At 40.3% G+C, this 20,275-nt stretch overlaps 3 protein-coding genes and 1 non-coding gene across 4 annotated transcripts in view; 2 read left to right on the top strand and 2 right to left on the bottom strand.

Moving 5' to 3' along the window:
• The first annotated feature begins 390 nt into the window (after nucleotides 1–390).
• Nucleotides 391–9,590, top strand: LOC118426974 (guanylate cyclase soluble subunit beta-2-like). The gene is made up of 13 exons (XM_035836607.1): nucleotides 391–427; nucleotides 1,278–1,541; nucleotides 2,794–2,978; nucleotides 3,550–3,723; nucleotides 4,203–4,419; nucleotides 5,070–5,221; nucleotides 5,776–5,944; nucleotides 6,561–6,709; nucleotides 7,231–7,377; nucleotides 7,901–8,055; nucleotides 8,395–8,537; nucleotides 8,824–8,925; nucleotides 9,508–9,590. Exons 1-13 carry the CDS (start codon nucleotides 391–393, stop codon nucleotides 9,588–9,590), a joined length of 1,977 nt encoding a protein of 658 aa, XP_035692500.1.
• Nucleotides 9,591–10,116: 526 nt separating this feature from the next.
• On the bottom strand, nucleotides 10,117–10,188 carry Trnae-cuc. Its single transcript has one exon. It is a non-coding gene; the product is annotated as a tRNA-Glu (tRNA).
• A 432-nt stretch (nucleotides 10,189–10,620) lies between these two features.
• LOC118428158 (2-acylglycerol O-acyltransferase 2-A-like) lies at nucleotides 10,621–16,255 on the top strand. Its single transcript, XM_035838149.1, has 6 exons — nucleotides 10,621–10,756; nucleotides 13,530–14,034; nucleotides 14,358–14,438; nucleotides 14,656–14,749; nucleotides 15,326–15,525; nucleotides 15,939–16,255. The coding sequence occupies exons 2-6, from the start codon at nucleotides 13,551–13,553 to the stop codon at nucleotides 16,088–16,090; spliced, it is 1,011 nt and encodes a 336-aa protein (XP_035694042.1). The 5' UTR covers nucleotides 10,621–10,756; nucleotides 13,530–13,550; the 3' UTR covers nucleotides 16,091–16,255.
• Nucleotides 16,256–18,917: 2,662 nt separating this feature from the next.
• LOC118427948 (UPF0722 protein) overlaps nucleotides 18,918–20,275 on the bottom strand; it is a 4,011-nt gene continuing 2,653 nt past the window's right edge. Inside the window, exon 6 of the mRNA XM_035837915.1 lies at nucleotides 18,918–19,280. Coding sequence (XP_035693808.1) covers nucleotides 19,184–19,280 — 97 coding nt within the window. The 3' untranslated portion in view covers nucleotides 18,918–19,183. The remainder of the gene's footprint in view (nucleotides 19,281–20,275) is intronic.

Genomic DNA, 20,275 nt, shown 5'->3' with positions numbered 1-20,275 from the left:
TACTGATAACCAATCACTTCAGAACGTAAACTTATTAGCACATGATCTTGCGGATACGATACAATTGGTCAAACATGCCAGGACGTTTATAACGCCCACTGTCTCTGTTCAGTGATGGCTGGAGTGCCCTGATGTATATAGCTTTCTTATACCTCTTAAAAGTAGTCCTGTTCAATGTCCAGTATTCTGACTTTGTCCAGCGAAACGTTATTGCCCGATGATTCAATGTGGATGTGTTGAGAGACTTCCGAGGACGCCCCAATTCGCTATAATCCGAAGTCTCTCAACACATACACATTGAATCACCGGGCCATAACGTTTCCTTACTACAGACAGCTTGCCGGAGTAGAAGACTCCTACTTTATGAACACATCTTACGATGACGCGATCATGGAGAAAATGATCATGGCTGCATCTCGCATACTCGGTAAGCAGTCTTGTGTCACGGCTTAGAAGTGTACTACTTTTACGGTCATCTATGATAGGAAAGACTAACGTATCGTTTGATTAAATAGATGTGTATTTCATTTCAACAGGCTTATTGTATAGACTAAAATCTACATTGTATTGTATTACTCGGATTGATGTTACTATATAGCTAGTTGTCCTACACATGTACACTATACGTTACTTTGCCTTACATTGTAGCCGTCACAGTTCTTGTGCAATAAACTTTGACTTGACTTGACTAAATCGTATTTAGCGATATTGATCAAAATTCACAAAAAGAGCATTTGGTTGTCTGCTAGTGGCACTGAAAAAGAATGGCAGTTTCAGAATAAAGCTTAGTATCTCAAGAGCAGATTATTGACTCAGAACAAGGCAACGTCCAGTGTTTGTTGAACACGTTTAGGTGTTCTGCAGTCTTCTGCATTTGAATCCGTATCTGTAGCCTATGGCCGGTAGCACACAAGTTTTGCAGGCACGTGGCACGGCAGCAGCTGGTTGTATTGCACTGTAACCAGCTGATGTCGTGCCACGCTAACGATCTGTCACACTTAATCTTTGTACATCCAGCTGGAAACGTTGTTTAAAGCTAAACTCGGCACAAAAAGTTCATATATCAACTTTAGTATATCATATTTCTGTTATTTCTGCATAAATTTGAACGTACAGTAATATATATCACTAGAAAGCTTGCGTATTATAGTCCCTTTCCTATGGTATCAAACTTATTAGGATTGTAAACTCTGGTATACCAAAGTTGATATGCCAAATTTTTTGTGCCTAGTTTATATACTAGTAATAAGGATACGTCCAAACATGTTTTCTGTTAGGGCTGGATGACAGCACAGTTCTCCAGCAGTATGGCGAGTACTTCATAGACTTCTGCATGGAAGCGGGCTACGACTCCATCCTGCGAGCTCTCGGCGGCAACCTCCAGGACATGCTGGACAACCTGGACTACATGCACTACGGGTACCTCACCATCACCTACACCGAGATGAACGCACCGTCCTTCCAGGTGGAACGGCGGCAGGATGGGGAGATCCTCTTACACTACTACACCGATAGAAAAGGATACGCCGACATGGTTATAGGTGGGCAGCATTACCACAGCGATAGGAAGGGGCAGTTCACTGACATGATCATAGGTGGGAGGAAGTACGAGGGGTGATCAATAAGTTCTCGGCCTCACCCAGAAATGATAAGCACAACTCAAATTTCGAGGCACTACTTTGTGGTATTTGTTTGAACCTTTATTTATTCATGAGAAGCTCAAATCGGCCAACAGGCCGCTTTTAATGAGGCCATCATGGAGGTAAGGATCAGAAAAAATATAAGAGATACAGATTGAGGTCAATCAACATTATATCACTACAATATACATGATAAAAAAAGATTTGTAGAGTGAATACTCAGCGTTCATAGTCCGTGTCCATTCGTTTGAGTCATTTCTTTATAAATATCCTCCACATTTCAAATCATTGCAGTCACTATTTTCTAGGCAACGTCTTTTTGAAAACCAGGACTAGGTAAGTGGCGAGAGAAACAAGGGTGAACTCTGATTAGATATGTCTAGGTCGAGGTCCCCATGATGTAAATTCTTTGAAGACAATGTCAACAATGTTTGATAAGTATTCCCTTCGTTTTTCAACTAGAACATTTCATGTTGACCCGCACACCCCAGGTCGCAGCTCAATTGTCCAAGTTTTCTTCCTTCTCGCTTACCTACCGTTACTGGGTGTCGCCTGCAAAGTAATGAACAAAATGATTTGAATTATGGAACACATTCATAAGATACCTTATACTCATCCATGCTTCGAAACTTCAGTTGTGCGTTTTTTTTCTGGGTGAGGCCGAGAACTTATTGATCACCAATCGTACCTAGAACTCAGTATGCCTTCAGGGACGGACACTGCACGTAGATTAATAGGTATTCATTTTTCTGTTCCCTCCGGCATTCGTTAACATTTTTATTAATAGAAGCACAAACTTTCGGGATTTTACGTATTTAAGAGCACCAATTGTCACGAATACATTTTTATTTTACCTGAATTAGCAGTTATGAATTAATTATGGTTTCCTGGTTATTTAGATCACCTAGATAACTATGTAGAGCACAGATCTATCGCTATCATCTTCAAATAAGCATCAACCTCTCAATTATGCTTTTTACACGATGACAACAATCCATCAGCGTAAATTTGATCTGGAAACGAACTGAACAGACAGACGCACACACACACACACACACACACAAACAAACATATGTTAGCATATTGTGGTATGTACCTTCAACATGCACTTACAAAGGCACCATTTGTCGATATAACTGTTGTAATCTTTCAGGACAAGTGCGAGGCTGCGCCAAGAAGTTCTTCAATACAGAGATTGACATGAAGATAGTGAGTCAGAGGTATGAGGAGGACAGGTCGGCAAAACGGGAGCACATTGTCCTGTCCATCAAGGAAACAGTGTGTAAAAGGGCCAAAGGACGGGGGAGAAAAATTAAACGGAGATTTACTAATGAGACGGTAAGTACAATTTTCATGTCTTATAAACTTACATTTTTCTGCCTTTTTTGATTGAATTTTTCACAGAAAAAAAAGCAGGAAAGTTGGGGAACCATCTGGCGGAATGATGGTCATTACTCAAATTGTAAAGCTGTTGACTTGTATACAAGACTATCGCAAATGATGATCGAAGATTCCAATGTAACCATAACAATACCAAACGGAAATTCAATACCAACCTTTACTGTTTAGGTAATATAGCATCCATAAAATCTGTCATAGCTTTACATTACGTTGTGCATGAAAGTCATATGTTGTAAATAATAGTTCATTCATTGATACGTACCGACGTTCCTTCTACAAGAAATCAGCTCCAGTCACGAGGGGGGATATAAACTCAGTCACGTTTGGGATCGCTTTCTTCAGCAGCGACACCTAGCTGCAATGCGAAGTAATACAGGTCATTATTACCCAGAGTAAGGTTATTGGCGCTTACGGAAACGTCAGCTAGATAAACAAACAACAACAACAGTAGAACTAACAACATTAGGTTGTGCAGAAATAACATTATATCTTCGTACCTTTGTTTCAGAATAGCACCGGAGATGCCCGACTGCTCGCCATGGACAGGTGGTCCTCTATAAGAGATGCCGTGATGGACGGATGTGTCCCCGAAACGTTTGATGCTGTTTATCCTGAGCAACTCTTGATGGACAGCAAGACTTTTTGTGAAATCTTACCCTTTCATATCATGTTTGACGAAGAGGTGATTTGATGGCGTTTTGATATGTAATCATGTCGTACCTTTGCTACGTTAACGTTGCCAATACTTGTCTACCTTTTGCGCCCGCCCATCTTATTCGTGGTTACATCGTAGCCTTATGGATGAATTGTGCATAATGGTTACATATGCTGTTATTTGTTTGGGCTGCAACTGTTGTAATTACATTCGGGAAAACGGAGGTATTGTTTTTGGTCTGTGTGTTTGTCACTATGTATGTCCGTAGTTATCAGTGAATATTGCAGAATGCAGAGTAGAAATGGTGTAACCGGAAACTGGCAGGATGGGAAGGTTGCAATTGGTTTGACCCGGCTCCAAAGTTGTTCCTTTAAGCTGTCAGGAAAATACATGGACAGAACTAGAGAGAAATTCACAGTAATGTATAAGACGAGAAATTGAAAAGAAGTTTTTTTCATAGAGCCAAAGAGATATGAAATTTCTTGTTTTCTCGTTGGTTTTTCCAGCTCCATGTCAAACAGCTCGGAACGGTCGTGCAGAAGTACCTTCCGGCTGTGAGATTTCCCGGGGCACGGATGGACTTCTTCTTTCACATCCTTCATCCAGAAATCCCCTTCTACATCGAGCATATTCGTACGTCTATCAGCAGCCAGTTTATATTGGAGACCAGACGGGAGAAAATGCCGTCTTCGTGGGGTGGTAGGCCAACTCTTATCCTAAGAGGTACGTACATGTACAGACTAAGAGCTGTTTTCACGGGCAATACCACACTACTTTCAAGATTAGAAAGTGCTTACCCGCACGTCCTCCTTGCCTCGACGGACGATAAAAACCTCTTGTCGCCCCGAGCTTGCCAAGCCGACTGGGGGCAAGCTCAAACGATCCCGGCCTACACGCACTCCGACACGGGAAAGACGCACGGTCTGTAGCACGTACGGAGGACCCCCGTTTCAGCACCAAGGACGTGGGCCGACCGGTGTCATTTGACGCTGCTGTGCTCAAAATCGTAACGCATATCGGGGTCTAAATAACCCCGGCCTACGCACTCCGACACGGAAGTGACACACGGTCTCCAGCACGGAGGACCCCCGTTTCAGCCGGTGTCGTTTGACTCTACTGTGCTCAAAATCGCCATGCATCATTGGGATCTGAATAACTGCCGATTTGCAAAATTTCAAACAAATCCATCCAAAGTATTTTTGCAAATACACACTCATAGACAAAAACATTACGTCCGTTGTCGGACACTGGTCCCCACAACAGTGCCTACAAACGGGCAAATAACAGGGCGCATCAATTCACGTGCTCTTTTGTATGCAGCAGTCCAAAACATGAAAAAAATTCAAAATGTGTTGTCTTTCTTTTTATCGCAGGTCAAATGATCTGGTTGTCCCAACACCAGTGCATGGTGTTCATGTGTTCTCCCAAAGTGACCAGCCTGGCAGAACTGGAGGAGATGAACATGCATTTATCAGACATAGCGCTACATGACGTCCTCCGGGACTTTGTACTTCTGAATCAACAGGTAAACGTTATACTTTGGTTAGATTTCTGATGCCACTACTTGTATGTAATGAAATGCATGTTTTAGTTTGTTCTTTAACCAGTGTTTTTTGTTGTTGATCTAGGCAGTACTCTTCATAACGTGCACCATATTATGACATATCTTCATGAGTAAATCCGAAAGTTGGCTATATAAGGCCGTGCTCATTTGATTATATATAGATGATATCCGCGTGCGCATCAATTTTCGGCCGTTTTCGAAGAAAAACGTTTTTAACCATACAGTAAATCATACAAAGCAGCTGTAAAATGAGTAGATACATGCTGTAGATTGCCAAAAAAATATCGGAAAACGTGTACTAATGTCATAGAATGCCATTCCCAGGTCAAAGCAGAAGATATGAAAGAACTGGAATAAAGAATCTATTGCTCGCCATACCATACTCTTTACTTTCTGTCATTTATTCCACTGCCTGACCAATTAGATTTCATAATGAAGACAAGTTTTGTTTTAGGCCATTCTTTTTTTTTTAATTCTCATTCTTTTTTCAAATTCTCATTGTCTGTCCCGCTCAGCGCCAAGCTGAGGCAGAGTTGTCCAAGCAGCTGGAGATGAAGAAGGAGGAACTGCGGGGCATGTCAGACGCGCTGAAGGCCATGCAGAAGAAAACTGAGAAACTTCTGGAGACCATGCTGCCCAGGCCTGTCGCAGAACAGCTGAGGGACGGGAAGAAGGTAGAAGCAGGTACAGTAAGTTTAACTGTCACCCGCTAATGCAACAGTTATAATATGGTGATTGCACTCAAGTGATTATGACGTAAGTATTGTCCGCCATGTAAGATGGCTAAACTAGGAAGTTACCAGTTGAATTTTGATTCATATGTCGGGAGATATGGTTGAAGTCGGTATCCACAGTCTCTACTTATAAAGTGAAAGGTTATTAAAAGTTTATTGCAAATTATTTCCCGTGGAGAAACTTGGGTGGAGTGGAACTTAGCTGCTTCTTTAAAGAGCTCTTTTATTGATCTTACCTGGAACAATTTGAAATGGAATGTGTTTCATCTTCCTCCATGTTTGGCGTCGTAACTGCTTGGGCTCTGCCGTGCCCCCGACGTTGTGCCTTGGGAAAGACATTAACACGACCTTCCTCACTTCATCCAGGTGTAAAATGGGTAACTGACTTCAATCGGGGAGGTAAAGGCTACCATTACCTTCTGTCTATAATTTGTATGTGCCACTGTTGAAATAAGTTACTAGCTTGAGTGCAACCTAGTGTCACAAAGTCTCCATCTGTCCAATGGCAAAGAAAAACTGTATGTCATGTGAATACTGTGGTCAAAAAGTTTTCCTATTTTTTACAGCTTCCTATGACGAGGTGACGATCCTGTTCAGCGATGTGGTCACCTTTACAAACATCTGCAGCGAATGTAAGCCTACTCAGGTCGTTACTATGCTGAACGAGATGTACATGAGGTTCGACAGGCTCACAACTGTGCACGATGTGTACAAGGTGGGTGATCTTCCGCTAGTAATGGAGGAATGTTGCGATGCCCACATCATAACATTCATGCTGCTGGCTAACATTGTTTAAATCATGGTTACATACAGATCCTTATGTACGAATGCAAGTTCATCTGTGACGGTAATCAACATTATGACACCATTTTACACTCTATAACCGTACACAAAAAACAGCGCTTACCAACGAGCTTTCGATCATCCTCTGATGCTTTTCAAGTTGAAATGACCGGACCGGAAGTGTGACGTCAGCAAAGGGTCAAAGGTGCTTGGAGCTCAGTATCGGCCCCCGTCTCGGTTGAGGGAAATTCGGTGGTCTCTCCCCTGAGAAAGTAATCCTGTTCGGAATCCAGTATTTTCACCTTGTCGAAGTCCACAGAGAACTGATCGATAGTTCGTTGGTACGTGTATGATAAGTACTTTATTTTGTGTACGGATATAAAGTTTAGAGTAAATATGTCAACATCGCTGCCAGGCGCATGGAATAAACATAACTGTAATGTATACCTCTAGGTTGAGACCATTGGCGATGCTTACATGGTTACCGGAGGTCTGCCCATTCCCACCCGCACACATGCTGAAAGAGTGGTCAACATGGGCTTAGCGATGCACCTAGCGGTTGCCAACGTTAAGTCACCTGCAACTGGAAAAATTCTTCAGGTTTGGGAGTCTTAAGTTTTTACCGATATCTAAAAATGTTCGAATTAGATTGCATCTTTGAAACAGTTATGAGGGATATCGATTGCGTAAATTTATAGAGATACAAGGGAAAGAAAACTTGAAATGGAAAGTTTCTTGTATTTGTTTTTTTCTATTCTTTTTTCTGTCAACACTGATGAACATATCCGGAGCTAACGTCTCATTTTCAAACCGGTGCCCCGGTTTGAAAAAGGCCTTAAGGTGGTATCTCAATGCACTTGGGACACCGGTGCGGCACTGCGGGGTTCGAAAGATTTCTTAACGTATTTCAAAGATAAAAAACGAATTTTCTTACGTTTTGTGTATTTTGTTGTCTTCTAAGCCATACTTTTACGTATCACGCAATATCTAATCTATAAAAAATCGGCAAAAATAACACAACAGTGCCGCAGTGAACGAACCCCGCAGTGCCGCACCGGTGCCCCAAGTGCAGTGAGGTATACCAACCTAAGGGAGACTCTGACCGCGAGCAACTGTCCTTCAGATTCGGGTAGGAATCCACTCCGGCCCGACCGTGGCGGGAGTGGTTGGGGAGAAGATGCCGAGGTACTGTCTGTTCGGGGACACCGTCAACACCGCGTCACGGATGGAGAGTCATGGGATACCCGGCAAAGTGCACATCAGCATGAAAACCTACAAGTGAGTGTTTCTACTTGGCACAGTTGTTTTTTGTTTATAGAAATCGAAATAAGTATGCAAAGTTTAATGTTTCTTACAGCTCATGGGAAATACATGTATGAGGCTAATTTACAATATCGTTTATGAACATCTGCGTCTGACAGGACAATATATCATTTAAATATTAAAACTTTTTTCAATCTATTTGAAGTTCAATGATTAAAAATGAAGTTTGTGTATTATCATTGTTTGCCTACAATATTGTCTTCCTGAAACTGTTATTGACTTGCCCTTGTATTTGAAATGTGACATTTGATGGTATGACTCAATGTTGTTATGCACAACTCTTTCATCTAACAGGTTGATAAAAAGACGTGGGTTTGTCTGTGCGTCACGCGGCCCTACCGAGATAAAGGGAAAGGGACTCATGAACACCTACTTTGTGGAATCCAGTGCCGCCACGGATAATCAACTACTGGGTCTGCCCACCGATTCCACCGCAGGTTAGTTCATTTAAATGATCTATCCATCCATCCATCCGTCCATCCGTCCATCCGTCCGTCCATCCATCCATCCATCCATCCATCCATCCATCCATCCATCCATCCATCCATCCATCCATCCATCCATCCATCCATCCATCCATCCATCCATCCATCCATCCATCCATCCATCCATCCATCCATCCATCCATCCATCCAACCATCCATCCATCCAACCGTCAACCAATTCTTCTTTTCTGATTTCTGAAAACGTTTTGATTCAATTCCTGAATCCTTTTTCATGCAGATGTAGCCCAGATAGAAGAAGAACATCTCCTGCGGATGCACTATACTGATGATAACGATTACTGCTCGACTCAGAACTTCCCCAGTTCTGTTATAAGCAACGGTGAGTAACAGGTGGTATTTGGTTGTTTTGTATATAATGTTCACCTTATCTGTGCGATGAATCAAATCGTTTTGTTCTACAGTACCGACGAGAAGTATTGGAAGGTTCACTAAAGCTTCACTAACCTTGTTGATGAAGTTTGATACAATGTACTTTCGTTAAACACTAGCAAAATGTATCTCACCTCGAGTTTTCAGTGTCACTTACGTCTACCTTTTACGGGGGTGATGTTGATTCAATTACTCTGAGTACCGTGTGACCTTCGGATACTTATCGTAATGTACGCATAACACTAGTTCACCTTTTATCCGTGGAGTAACCTATATTCGTTGCTTTTAGGAACCGGGTAATTGTATATTAAATGTCAAGTCGACGGACGGTGGCTTCAAACTGATTTGAAATAAATATTGCAATATGAAACCACCAACCTTGTTTGTTAAAACAACGGATATAGGTTACCCCGCGGATAAAGTTGAACTATCGTTATATGTGTTCAACGAAAGTATCAAACTTAATCCTCTATCATGGATTGGCCAACACCGTAACTTCCTTGCTAATATGAAAGTGTCTTTTTGTTGTTAGGTGAGAAAATGGGACATCAGCAGACGCCGATACACGGGCGGATAAGGCGCAGCATTCAGTCCAAACTGTGTACGATTCTGTAGGACAAGCGGCACAGGTGTCGCACATGATACCACTACAAGACGAAGATAGTGTAAACCGTATAATATGATTGTGTAAAACGACAAGACAGGCTATATTTAATGTAAAAACTCTTCTGCGTATTGTTCTTTCTCTATCTGATCATACGTGAACACATATATGTATATATTCGTATCAGTCATGCGGTCCCATATATAAATCGCAAGGTAGAAGTAGAAGGGGTTGAATAAGCATTGCGACCAACCTATTGCTACCGGTACCGATAAGATATGATGTAGTTTGTATGTTTTCAAATTATATGATGCGTACAAATATATATATATTAAATGACATATTACGGTATTTGGTGTTGTATTTGAATCACTGACTTACTGATATTCTGTACTATGTTACTTAGTATTGATGCACCTAACTTACCAATTACATCATTAGATGAAAAAAGTTCAGGGATATGCAGTTTTACATACAGAAAAGGCCGTCAGGTTTATTCTATAAAGAGTAAAAGGTTTAGGTTAAAAAACAACGATCTTCCCACACCGGGAATCGAACCCGGGCCTTGGCGGTGAGAGCGCCAAATCCTAACCACTAGACCATATGGGATTTCGTTGTGAAGAGTGGTTGATATTAACATTTTAAACTTGCGTAAGCATAACGAATGTCTATTGTTGCCATTCTTGGTCTTAAACTTTCACATTCTTGCACAAACAGATGTGATATTGCATACAGGCTGTTATAATATTCTTTTTACGTGTAAAAACATTGCATTTTTGTATCCTCTTTCTTTGTGTTCTGCTGTAAGGTCCTCTAGCGGAAATATCGTAAAGCGCAGGTTTACACCACAACAATGGATGGTACCATTCAAAAAAGAGTAAAGTAGATTAGAGTAAAATATCATTCAAATATCAATTAAAATGATACATGATAGTAAGAATATTCCATCGACGCTAATGATATTAACTTCATTTATTTTTAGATTCATGGTTCAAGTTAACTTATTGCAATCGCCAAATTTATCCAATTTATCCCTATAATATTGAATGGAACCGTCTGCACCTGATGAGGGCAAAGGTGAATCTGTGCCTTGTTGTTTTGGTGCGTGCTAAGGTCGCTGTGGAGTAAGGTCGCCGTCAGGAACGTGCTTCGCGTTCGTCAGCACTTTTTCCTGGGCGTAAGTCTACTTTTACCTTCAAGCAATATATAGACCACACTGTCGTGATGTTTGTGATGTAAACCGAGTAGAAGAGAGCTGAACTTACGTTGTTTTCATGCATGTAACGTTATGTCGATTGGGAAAGCTGATAAACAAGTCTTCAGGTGCAAAAGTTTATGGGGGGCAAAGATCACTTGAGTCTCGACCTAAAGATCAGGTATCTTTTGTAAGAAGGTTTCAGACAAACGGAACGTTTTCTGAAATTATTATCTTTTTTCGTACCACTTGAATTTCTGTCATTTGACCGAAGATGGTAACGTTAAAGATGTGTATGCAAAGTTAGAGTTAAGGTCCGAGAAAACCCTTGCTGAGGACTTTTGGGGTGTCAAAAAGTACATGTTGCAGTTAAGCATGGACTCTAAGTTTTTGTCATAAAGTATCTTATTGCCAGCCGGTAATTTATGCAGATTTTTATGACGTCATGATGACGTCATCAATTATTATGGGGCCACGCCCATTTCCAGAAAAAATGAACCTACAGGCTGGGGATTGGAAAAAAGTCAATGGAATCTCTGGCATATGACCATAATAGTGATGGCAAGCCATACAAATTCGTTTTTCATCATATTTCCAAGTACTGATTTTTAACGAATTTTTTTGTGTGAATTTTTATTGCCCCCCATGCCCCCAGCCCTGGGGGACTCAAATAGCACCGTTTCGTTTCGGCCGAATTTGAAGCTTTAGTTTAGAGGGTTATCTCCACAAAAATGACCGTTTTCCCCATATTCTATGAGTAGTTTTACCATGGGTTCACTCTAAAAATCATATATCTATTGTAGTTGTAACGTATTTCCCGTTCAGGGGCCGTAAAAGAGCCAAAATCGCCGGGTTTTGGCCTGCATTCCATAGGCCCGCTCACTTCCGGTAAAATGCGAGGTCATTGACCTTTCAACACGCAGTAGTCAACAGAAATGGCGCGATTTGCAAATCCAAGCCGGGGGTGACTCCGCAAAAGCTGCCCAGCTGAAACAAACAACAACACGCGATGACGTCACAGCCATGCCGCCCCAGCTAAGATGGCGGACTAGATGACGGGCGAAACGCGCCTTGCGCTTCATGGCGAATTTTGGGCCGGAAAAAGGCCGTATACAGGGATATATCCTACAAAGTATTGTAGGGGAAGTCTTACGGATTATTCTGATGCATTTCTGGAGACACTCTGCCCGCTTTTTCTGGAGTTACGGACTTGTTTCTGATGCCGGACCCTCGCGTCCCTTTGTTATGCCATGCCGTGACATGAGCCGAGAAAAATATGCACGTCTGCGCTCACGATTTTCCACCGTTCTCGGTACGAAAACAGCCTCTACAGGACCTGACGATGAGATTGAAAAGTGTCCGGGATAGATAGCCCCGAGAAAGGCCGAATGTGGTATGGAATGATAATTTAGCAAATTGTTGAGGAATTTTTCGTCCGTAGTGAAGGATCGGACATTTACTTATTTCACGTTTGAAGTTCTACACTGTCTACAAAATATCGACAACCTGCATGTTGTAATGTTTGTCGAAGTTATTCTTCAACTACTCAATATGTAAAATTGTCAAGATAGTTGCCGTGTAGTCGGTCCGAAAATTATGTTCTTCCGATAAATTATGTCCAACTGCCGAGATCTCGGCAATAACGTTACTCTGTAATGGACATCCAAGAAAGAAAGCAGTTACATTACTGTAAAGATTGGAGTTTGAAAACATTGAATTTTTTACAATAAAAATGAACGCTAATGTTACTGTTCTTTTGTCATACTTGTTCACAAATATCATTTATCAGTGCAGTCAGGCTGTTGTTTACGTTGCTATCCATTCCAAGAAAGAAAGTCGTTGCAGTTGACGATAGATCGGAGTTTGCAGGCACTGAATTAATTCAAGTTTAAATTGAAAGACATGTTACTGAATAAAACTTTTCCTCACACCAAAATAATGTTTTATTGTATATACAAATAATCCGGGAATCCTCTTAGTCTTCATTCTTGGTACAGCTGGTAGGTTTGTCGTCCTCCACATAGCGCAGCCTGATTGGTCCAGCCGCCTCTTGTTTTCCCGCCATGATACCAGCTGTGCTCTCCCCAAGGGGCGGAGCCGGCTGTTCTCCATAAAGCCCCATTTTCCAGGGGGGTGAAAAACAATAATTTCCCCTTCAATATAGGGGTCAAATTGTGTCATTTGGGTAAAAAACATCAAAGATCTTCAAAATAGGCATAAAGAAACACCACTTCTGACGGAATAAAATTATTTTCAAGATATGCCTCAGCATGGGTTTACTCAGACCTTAATGTGTATGCAAATTATAAAAATATATTATGTATTTCAGTCCACGTAGACGTTTGCAAATATAGAATATACTCTACAAGAATGTACTGATCTAGTGCGTGAGGTGACAGTGACCACGTGTCTCGATTGTGAATCAGTGTTTAAATGTTTCCGGTATGAGAAATACGTGACTCTGACGGTCTGTGCACATCAACAATGGTTCCAATGCAATGAATAGCTTTACCTACTCTCCAAGCAGAGGTTGGTGGGAAAAATCGTGACCTTTTTTTCTTTCGATAAAAGGAAAAGGTCACGATTTTCCCACCAACCTCTGCTTGGAGAGTAACTTTACCTACATAAATTATAGTTTTCAGTTTAAAGGAGAAAAATCTAACTTATTTTTGTTTCAGTATTGTACAGTCCAGTAAAACGTTCAGTTTGACACCAGTTTTCTGCAAACCTCTGACCAGTCTGCACCTTTGTCTAGTGTTGAAAAGGATTGTCCAAGATGTTCGGCATCGAGTTTGCCCCCCTGAACATCCCCATGAAGCGGCGCCTGCAGACTGCCGCGGTGCTGAAGTGGTGTCTGTGCTTCCTCCTGCTGGGGCACTCCTGCTGCATCCTGGCTGTCGTTCTCCTCTTCACGCGATGGTGGTGGTTCTCCGTACTGTACGCCACCTGGGTCATCTTCTACGACATCAACACGCCCCACAGGGGGGGCCGGCGCTTCCAGTGGGTCCGTAACTGGACCCTGTGGAAATACATGGCCGAATACTTCCCCATGGAGCTCGTCAAAAGTGCAGACCTGGACCCGGAGAAGAACTACGTTTTCGGCTTCCATCCGCACGGCGTGCTGAGCGCGGGGGCTTTTGTGAACTTCGGTACGGAAGGGACAAACTTCTCGGAGGAGTTTCCCGGAATCCGTCCCCACTTGCTGATCCTGACGGGAATATTCTGGATGCCATGGCACAGAGATTACGTGATGACCAGTGGTAAGATTAGAACCAAATCTACAACACGAAAGTAAGATCAATGGAAATTGAATTATACTTTTCAGACCACCTAGCTGCTTGCTTCTAAGTGGGACATACTGTAAAGGCCTTTAACTTTGCAGGCATTTGATTTTGAAGTAGAGAGAATGTGGAGTGTTTGCTGAGCTTTTCAGTTAACAATTGAAACAAGCTTTTTAAATACTTTTCCCTAGGGTTAGGTGGGCAGAAAACAAAACTTGGCGTTAAGATTGCATTAGGTAACATATATTTATATATAATACTGCAAAACTGCAACAATTTAAGTTTGAATTTTTCTTTTATAGGATGCTGTGCTGTGAGCCGTGAGTCTGTGGAATGGATTCTGACCAGACAAGGAACAGGCAACGCTGCTGTCATTGTTGTTGGTAGGGAAATGTCCTGTTGTTGTGGTGGTTGTAAGCTTTCCTGGTGATCTCTCTTCTGAAAAATCATCACACTGCATTCCTTTATCTATTCAGTGATGCTGTCGGTGTGCCTACTTCACACTTTTAATACTTTTGTTTACCTTATAAGGGTCCACAGAAATTGATGAAGTTTTGAAGTATAAAAAATATTTATTACATCGACTTTCTAAACTCGCAGGAGGTGCCATCGAGTCCCTGGATGCCATGCCTGGGAAGTGTACTTTGACTATCAAGAGACGCAAAGGCTTTATCAGGATGGCTATGAAGCATGGGTGAGTTTTATACTGTCTATTCTATTCTTCTGTTTTCACAGGGGCTATGCAGATTACAGACTGAAGCCAGCCACATAACAATTTCGTTGTCAGCTACATCTGACTTGTCTGTTGCTAAGAAGATTTCCCTGGATACCAGACAGGATCGGGCAGCTAGCCAGTTTATTCGGCCCAAGGCAGTCAGCCCGCCGATCTCAAATTAGTGCTCCAGGGAGTTTAAGCCCCAAAAGTCCAAACTTCTTTTCCCAGAGCAGTGCTGTCTCCAGGACCCGTACGGATATTTGCTTGTTGGGATGGAAAATAATTTTACCTCATTCGTCACAAAATTGACATGAAGCTATTGAAAATGTACTTTCATAAGCTTAAAATAACATATTTAACTAGGAAAATCCAAAAAAATGGGCTCCCAAACAATGAGTGGGACGGATAAAAATTCTAAGCTGGAGACAGCCCAAGCCCAGAGACAGGGTTACTAGCTGCCATGCTACTAGCTTTATCAAATAATGTTTAGCTTTATCTAATAAAACATGATTGTAAAGTTAACACTTTAACATGTTGTTTTCTTTCCCTCCATAGTGCTGACCTGGTTCCTGTGTACTCCTTTGGTGAAAACGAGATCTACACCCAGCTGAACAACCCACCCGGGTCGTTCATCAGGAGTTTCCAGACCAAGCTGCAGAGGTTCACGGGTTTCGCTACCCCGCTGTTCCACGGGCGGGGCGTGTTCCAGTACACCTTCGGCATCGTGCCTTACCGGAAACCCATCCACACAATCGGTATGGAGTCAGCTCTCAAATTTGTTGCTTTAAGTCATTATAAGCATTGCCTTATTATGCATTATCTTCTTTCTGATAACTCTTTCAGAGTTCTGCTTTGTTATTAGCTTTGTCTGTTTTGTTTCTGCATGTGATTCAAACTATCTTACCATAGCATATATTGCCATATTCATTTTACTGGTTTGGCTGTTCAGCAATTGCACAGCCAGTGTTGCCTAACTTAAGCCTGTGGCCATTAGTATTACAAAGGGCTAGCCAAAAACACCTTGGATTTGGTGCTGCCAGTGTGTCAACATCTGCACACTTGCCACTAAGACCCGTGAAATTAGAGCATATTTCTGTCTGTGGGACTGGAAGGGTTGCAAAGCATTAAGGGTAAGGACTGAAGTCTGTCATCTCTTGTTTGTTTCCAGTGGGCACCCCAATCCCTGTGGAGAAGAATGAGAACCCGACAGAAGAGGAGGTGGAAGCCCTACAGAGGAAGTACATCGCTGAGCTCACCGTGCTGTTTGACAAGTACAAGGACATGTACGACATGGCGGACCATGAGCTGGATATTCAGTAACCGTCTTTTTGATTGACATCTCTTAAACTGGCTAATCTGGCGGAGTCATGTTTGAGTATTGTAAATGCCCTTCACTTTGTGGGGATTTGATTTTTCTGTTAAAAATTGGAGTGTTCACAGTGGTTTTAAGGTCATGTTGGAAACAATGGGGTAGAGTCGATTCCACATTACCAAGAGGGTCTTTCTTGCCTTTTGTTCCAACATTTTAAAAATCTTTATAACATTCTAAATGTGATAAGTAACTGTTTAGAACTATTTATAACATCTGTGTGATGTTCTAAATATTTTGTCTAGTGTTCATACATGTTAGAAACATTTCTAACATCAAATCCATTATTTCTGTTAGTTTCTAAACTGTTCCAACATAGATTCATCATTTGTGATCACATGTGATCATATGTTCGAACAGTGAAACAAAATGATGAAACCGGGTCAGTGGGCTGGGAAGAGGGCAATTCACACATCCCTGCCAAGTACAGGAAATTGTGTCTGTCTGACAGCTTTTCACAAAAGAGCCACTAGTGTCTATGAAAGAAAATCTAAAAATACAAGACCCAAACAAAAGGCCCATATTAGCAGCTTTGTTTATTGGGGTAATAAAAGTTTTTATGGAGGAAAAACATGACGCAAATTGTTGGAACATATAATCACATGTTCCAACAATAACAAAAACACATAGATGTTTCTAAATTGTTGTAAATAAAGAGATATTTGTACCATTAATTTCCCAATGTTTCCAACATATGTAGATAGGTTCAAACATGTTCAAACTTTCATTTTCAATTGTTTGAACAATTTAGAACTTCAGTGACTGAAATGTTCTTTTGCTTAGAATAGTTCAAACTTATTACAAATATTATTTCAAAACCCTCTCGGTGACTTGGAATCCACTCTAGGAGGGCAGAAGACAGAAGAAGCATTTGTGTGGATGTTTTGAATCTTCACCGTGAAAACTGGAAAGATAAAACCGCTGTGAATATTTCATTATTTACAGTATCTCTAGCATAGGGACTACAAGTATACAGGTAAAGACACAGTCACATACCTTGTACGATTTTTGGAATGACACATTGATAACTGTCACAAAACTGTCTTTGATGTGCTGTTGTATGGCATATGTAAGAAAACTTTTGAGAATCAACTATATTGTCAACAGTGATGTCCTGTTTAATAGCTAATGCCTTGTCTTTGCCGTTGAGTATAAATTTGTGCCTACACTACCCATTTCTACAAACAAATTTGTACAGACTGAGATATAAATGTAAGTTATGATGACAATATTAGCTCTTATATACCACTATACGCATGTACAATGAGTTTGATGCTTTTCATACTTCTTAACCCAATCTTTCTATGTACTTTAATATAAGTCTACAGATGCATTTAAGGTTTGCAATCCTTTGATTTGCTCAATAATTATAATGAAATATATTTCTATAACAAAAAAAGAAAATGTGCCAAGATTGATGTTAAGTATATTACTGGCTAAAACTATTTTCAGTAATTTGCAATGCTGCTAGTTCATTGGATATTGTACTTCTTGAATTTGCCTTTGAAGAATTTTGAAGCCATAATGTGTGACTTGTAAAGTAGACAATTGTGAAATGTCAATGTAGTAATAAAGTAGCACAATGACAAAGTACATTTGTAGTAGTAAAGTAGCAATTGTCAACTAAGAGTGTTTGTGAATCTTAGTGATTCTTTTGATATATAAAATAACTATCATATATGAGACTTGAAAATGTACTAAGAACATCAGATTTTTGACAATGTATACTGTTGAGTGTTGTGATAATAATATATATTTGAAAATAACTTTATGAGACTTGAAGATGGAGTATTTAGAATGTCTTGTATAGTGCTGAGTGATATGGCATTGAGAATTTGTGATTTGTAGATGATGCTCTATTTTGGTGTACTGTGGAATGATAATCTGCATGTTACTACACGTAAACATAACCAGTATTCAAATCAGGGCTTTAGCCAGCTCAAAATTTTTTTCCGTCAGCCAATTACAATCGTCGCGAAAACCGCGAAAATTAATTAGAAGGACTGAACTGAGACCTTGAAAAACGGGTTTTAATGAGATTATCGTATATGCGAAAGGGCGCCGACACACATTGTCAACAATCATAACAATAGCAAAACAAACAGTGTGTGGCTTTTACGGCCGTGGACGGCATCCCCAAGCCGCATGTAGCTTCCACCAAGGATTTTTGTCCGTCAAGGTTGACAGATTTGTTTTAAAATTTTTCCGTCAGACGCAGCAAATTTCCGTCAACGGACGCTGGCTAGACCCCTGATTCGAATATACAAATCAAAGTTGCATTGAAGTTAAAAAGAGGGGAAAATGATCTCTACTTGATGTTTTGTAATGGATAAATGGATAATATATTTAAGAAAATGTGAGAATGATATTAAAAAGAAAGTGTCTCTCTACAATGTGTACAAGTGTTATCATTGAAACACAGAACCTTACTTTATTACCTAACATCATATGCTGGTTAAACTCCTTGAACAAGAAATCAAATAATACTGGAACTATTGATATATTACTTTCACAATAGCTATTAAAACTATCAAAGCAAATTGATACCCATTTGAAAGTGTGTTGCAGAATATACTCTCCAAGCAGAGGTTAGGCTCCGGCTGTTTTTTTAACGTTTTTTAGTCGTTTTTATCGGGCTTTCTATTTTGTCATTTTTCCTGAAGTACGACAGCCAAACTGGTTTTGACACAGCAAGATATTAAAAAAAAGATAGAAAGCCCGATAAAAACGACTAAAAAAACAGCCGGAGCCTAATCTCTGCTTGGAGAGTTGCAGAATAGACAAAGTGGAATGATAGATGGTTTTTACGGTTTAAACCTTAATCTACTCATCTTTGAAAAAGGTAGGCAAATTCAAAATAACAACAGTACAAATGTAGCAACAAACATACAGTTACTAGTACTGTATTTGAAATCTATATCAAGATGATTGCATAATCTTGATTCTAAAAAAAGTTCTAAATTGGGTAAAGCAACAACTGGTGAAAGCCAAATTATAATAGCATTTAACAAAAAAAGCCTATCTAGTAATATCGATTCTTGACACTAGTCAGAGTCTAAGTCCTGAAGGCCTTTTGCCTGTTCGAATTTGTCCAGCTCCAACATGGGGTCTTCCTCTTGTTCCTCATCACTGCTGGTAGGTCTGGAAACAAGTAGACGTGTTGTCTTATTGCATTACTTTTCTTATAGAAATGAACATTAATTTCAATATATATCTTGGATCAAAATTTGGCCCAACATCCTACAAAAACAGTAATAAACATACCTTTGCCAAATAAACCAGGTTTGTTATGTAGAATGATGTCTGAAGACATAAATGTGCTACTCATTATATTTTATCTTATATGCCTGGAGTTGGTTCATAACATTTTGCCATTGCTTATACAAATTAGATCCCTATTTACATACTAATATTAAATTGTATCAAGCATCACTTAAGCTGTCAGCATACCAAAAATCATGATGATCCATTCAATCCCTTCTTGACTTATTATCTTTCAAAGTAGGAAACTAAACCGGCTCCTGCAGTTCAAGAAAAGATGTTAGCGGACCCAAACATACACCTATTACTCTCTGCCATCTTTCTCAGTTACATATGAGACAAGTCTGAAAGTCCTATCACGGAATACAGTGGATTTATCAACTTTCCTCATTAATTATGCAAATTAGCTGTTAATTTGCATAACTGGTATCTCATTATGTAACGTTTTACTTAGGCTATCAACATACCAAAAATCATGACGATCCGTCAGCACGTTCATATTTCCATTAATTATGCAAATGAGATCATCATCTGCATAATTAACATGCATTGATATTTCTCTCTTTCTCATCTATACATGTGACAAGTTTGAAAGTCCTATCATGAAATGCAGTGGATTTATAAACTTTCCTCATTAATTATGTAAATTAGTTCCTGATTTGCATAATTAGTTTTTCATAATGTACATTGTTACTTGGGCTATCTACATACCAAAAATCGTGATGATTCATCAACACGTTCTCGAGTTATTCTCGTCCAAAGTTTGAAAGGAAATCGGCGACTGCAGTTCCAAACAAGCCGCTAGGGGGTCCAAACTTATAGTACTTACTCTCTGCCTCAAGGGCTATCTACCACTCAAAAATCAGTGGATTTAT

Source organism: Branchiostoma floridae, chromosome 12 (genome assembly GCF_000003815.2).
Source record: "Branchiostoma floridae strain S238N-H82 chromosome 12, Bfl_VNyyK, whole genome shotgun sequence".
Classification (NCBI taxonomy): domain Eukaryota; kingdom Metazoa; phylum Chordata; class Leptocardii; order Amphioxiformes; family Branchiostomatidae; genus Branchiostoma; species Branchiostoma floridae.
Note: the sequence above shows the minus strand (reverse complement) of the source record. Positions and strands in the feature narration are given on the sequence as shown.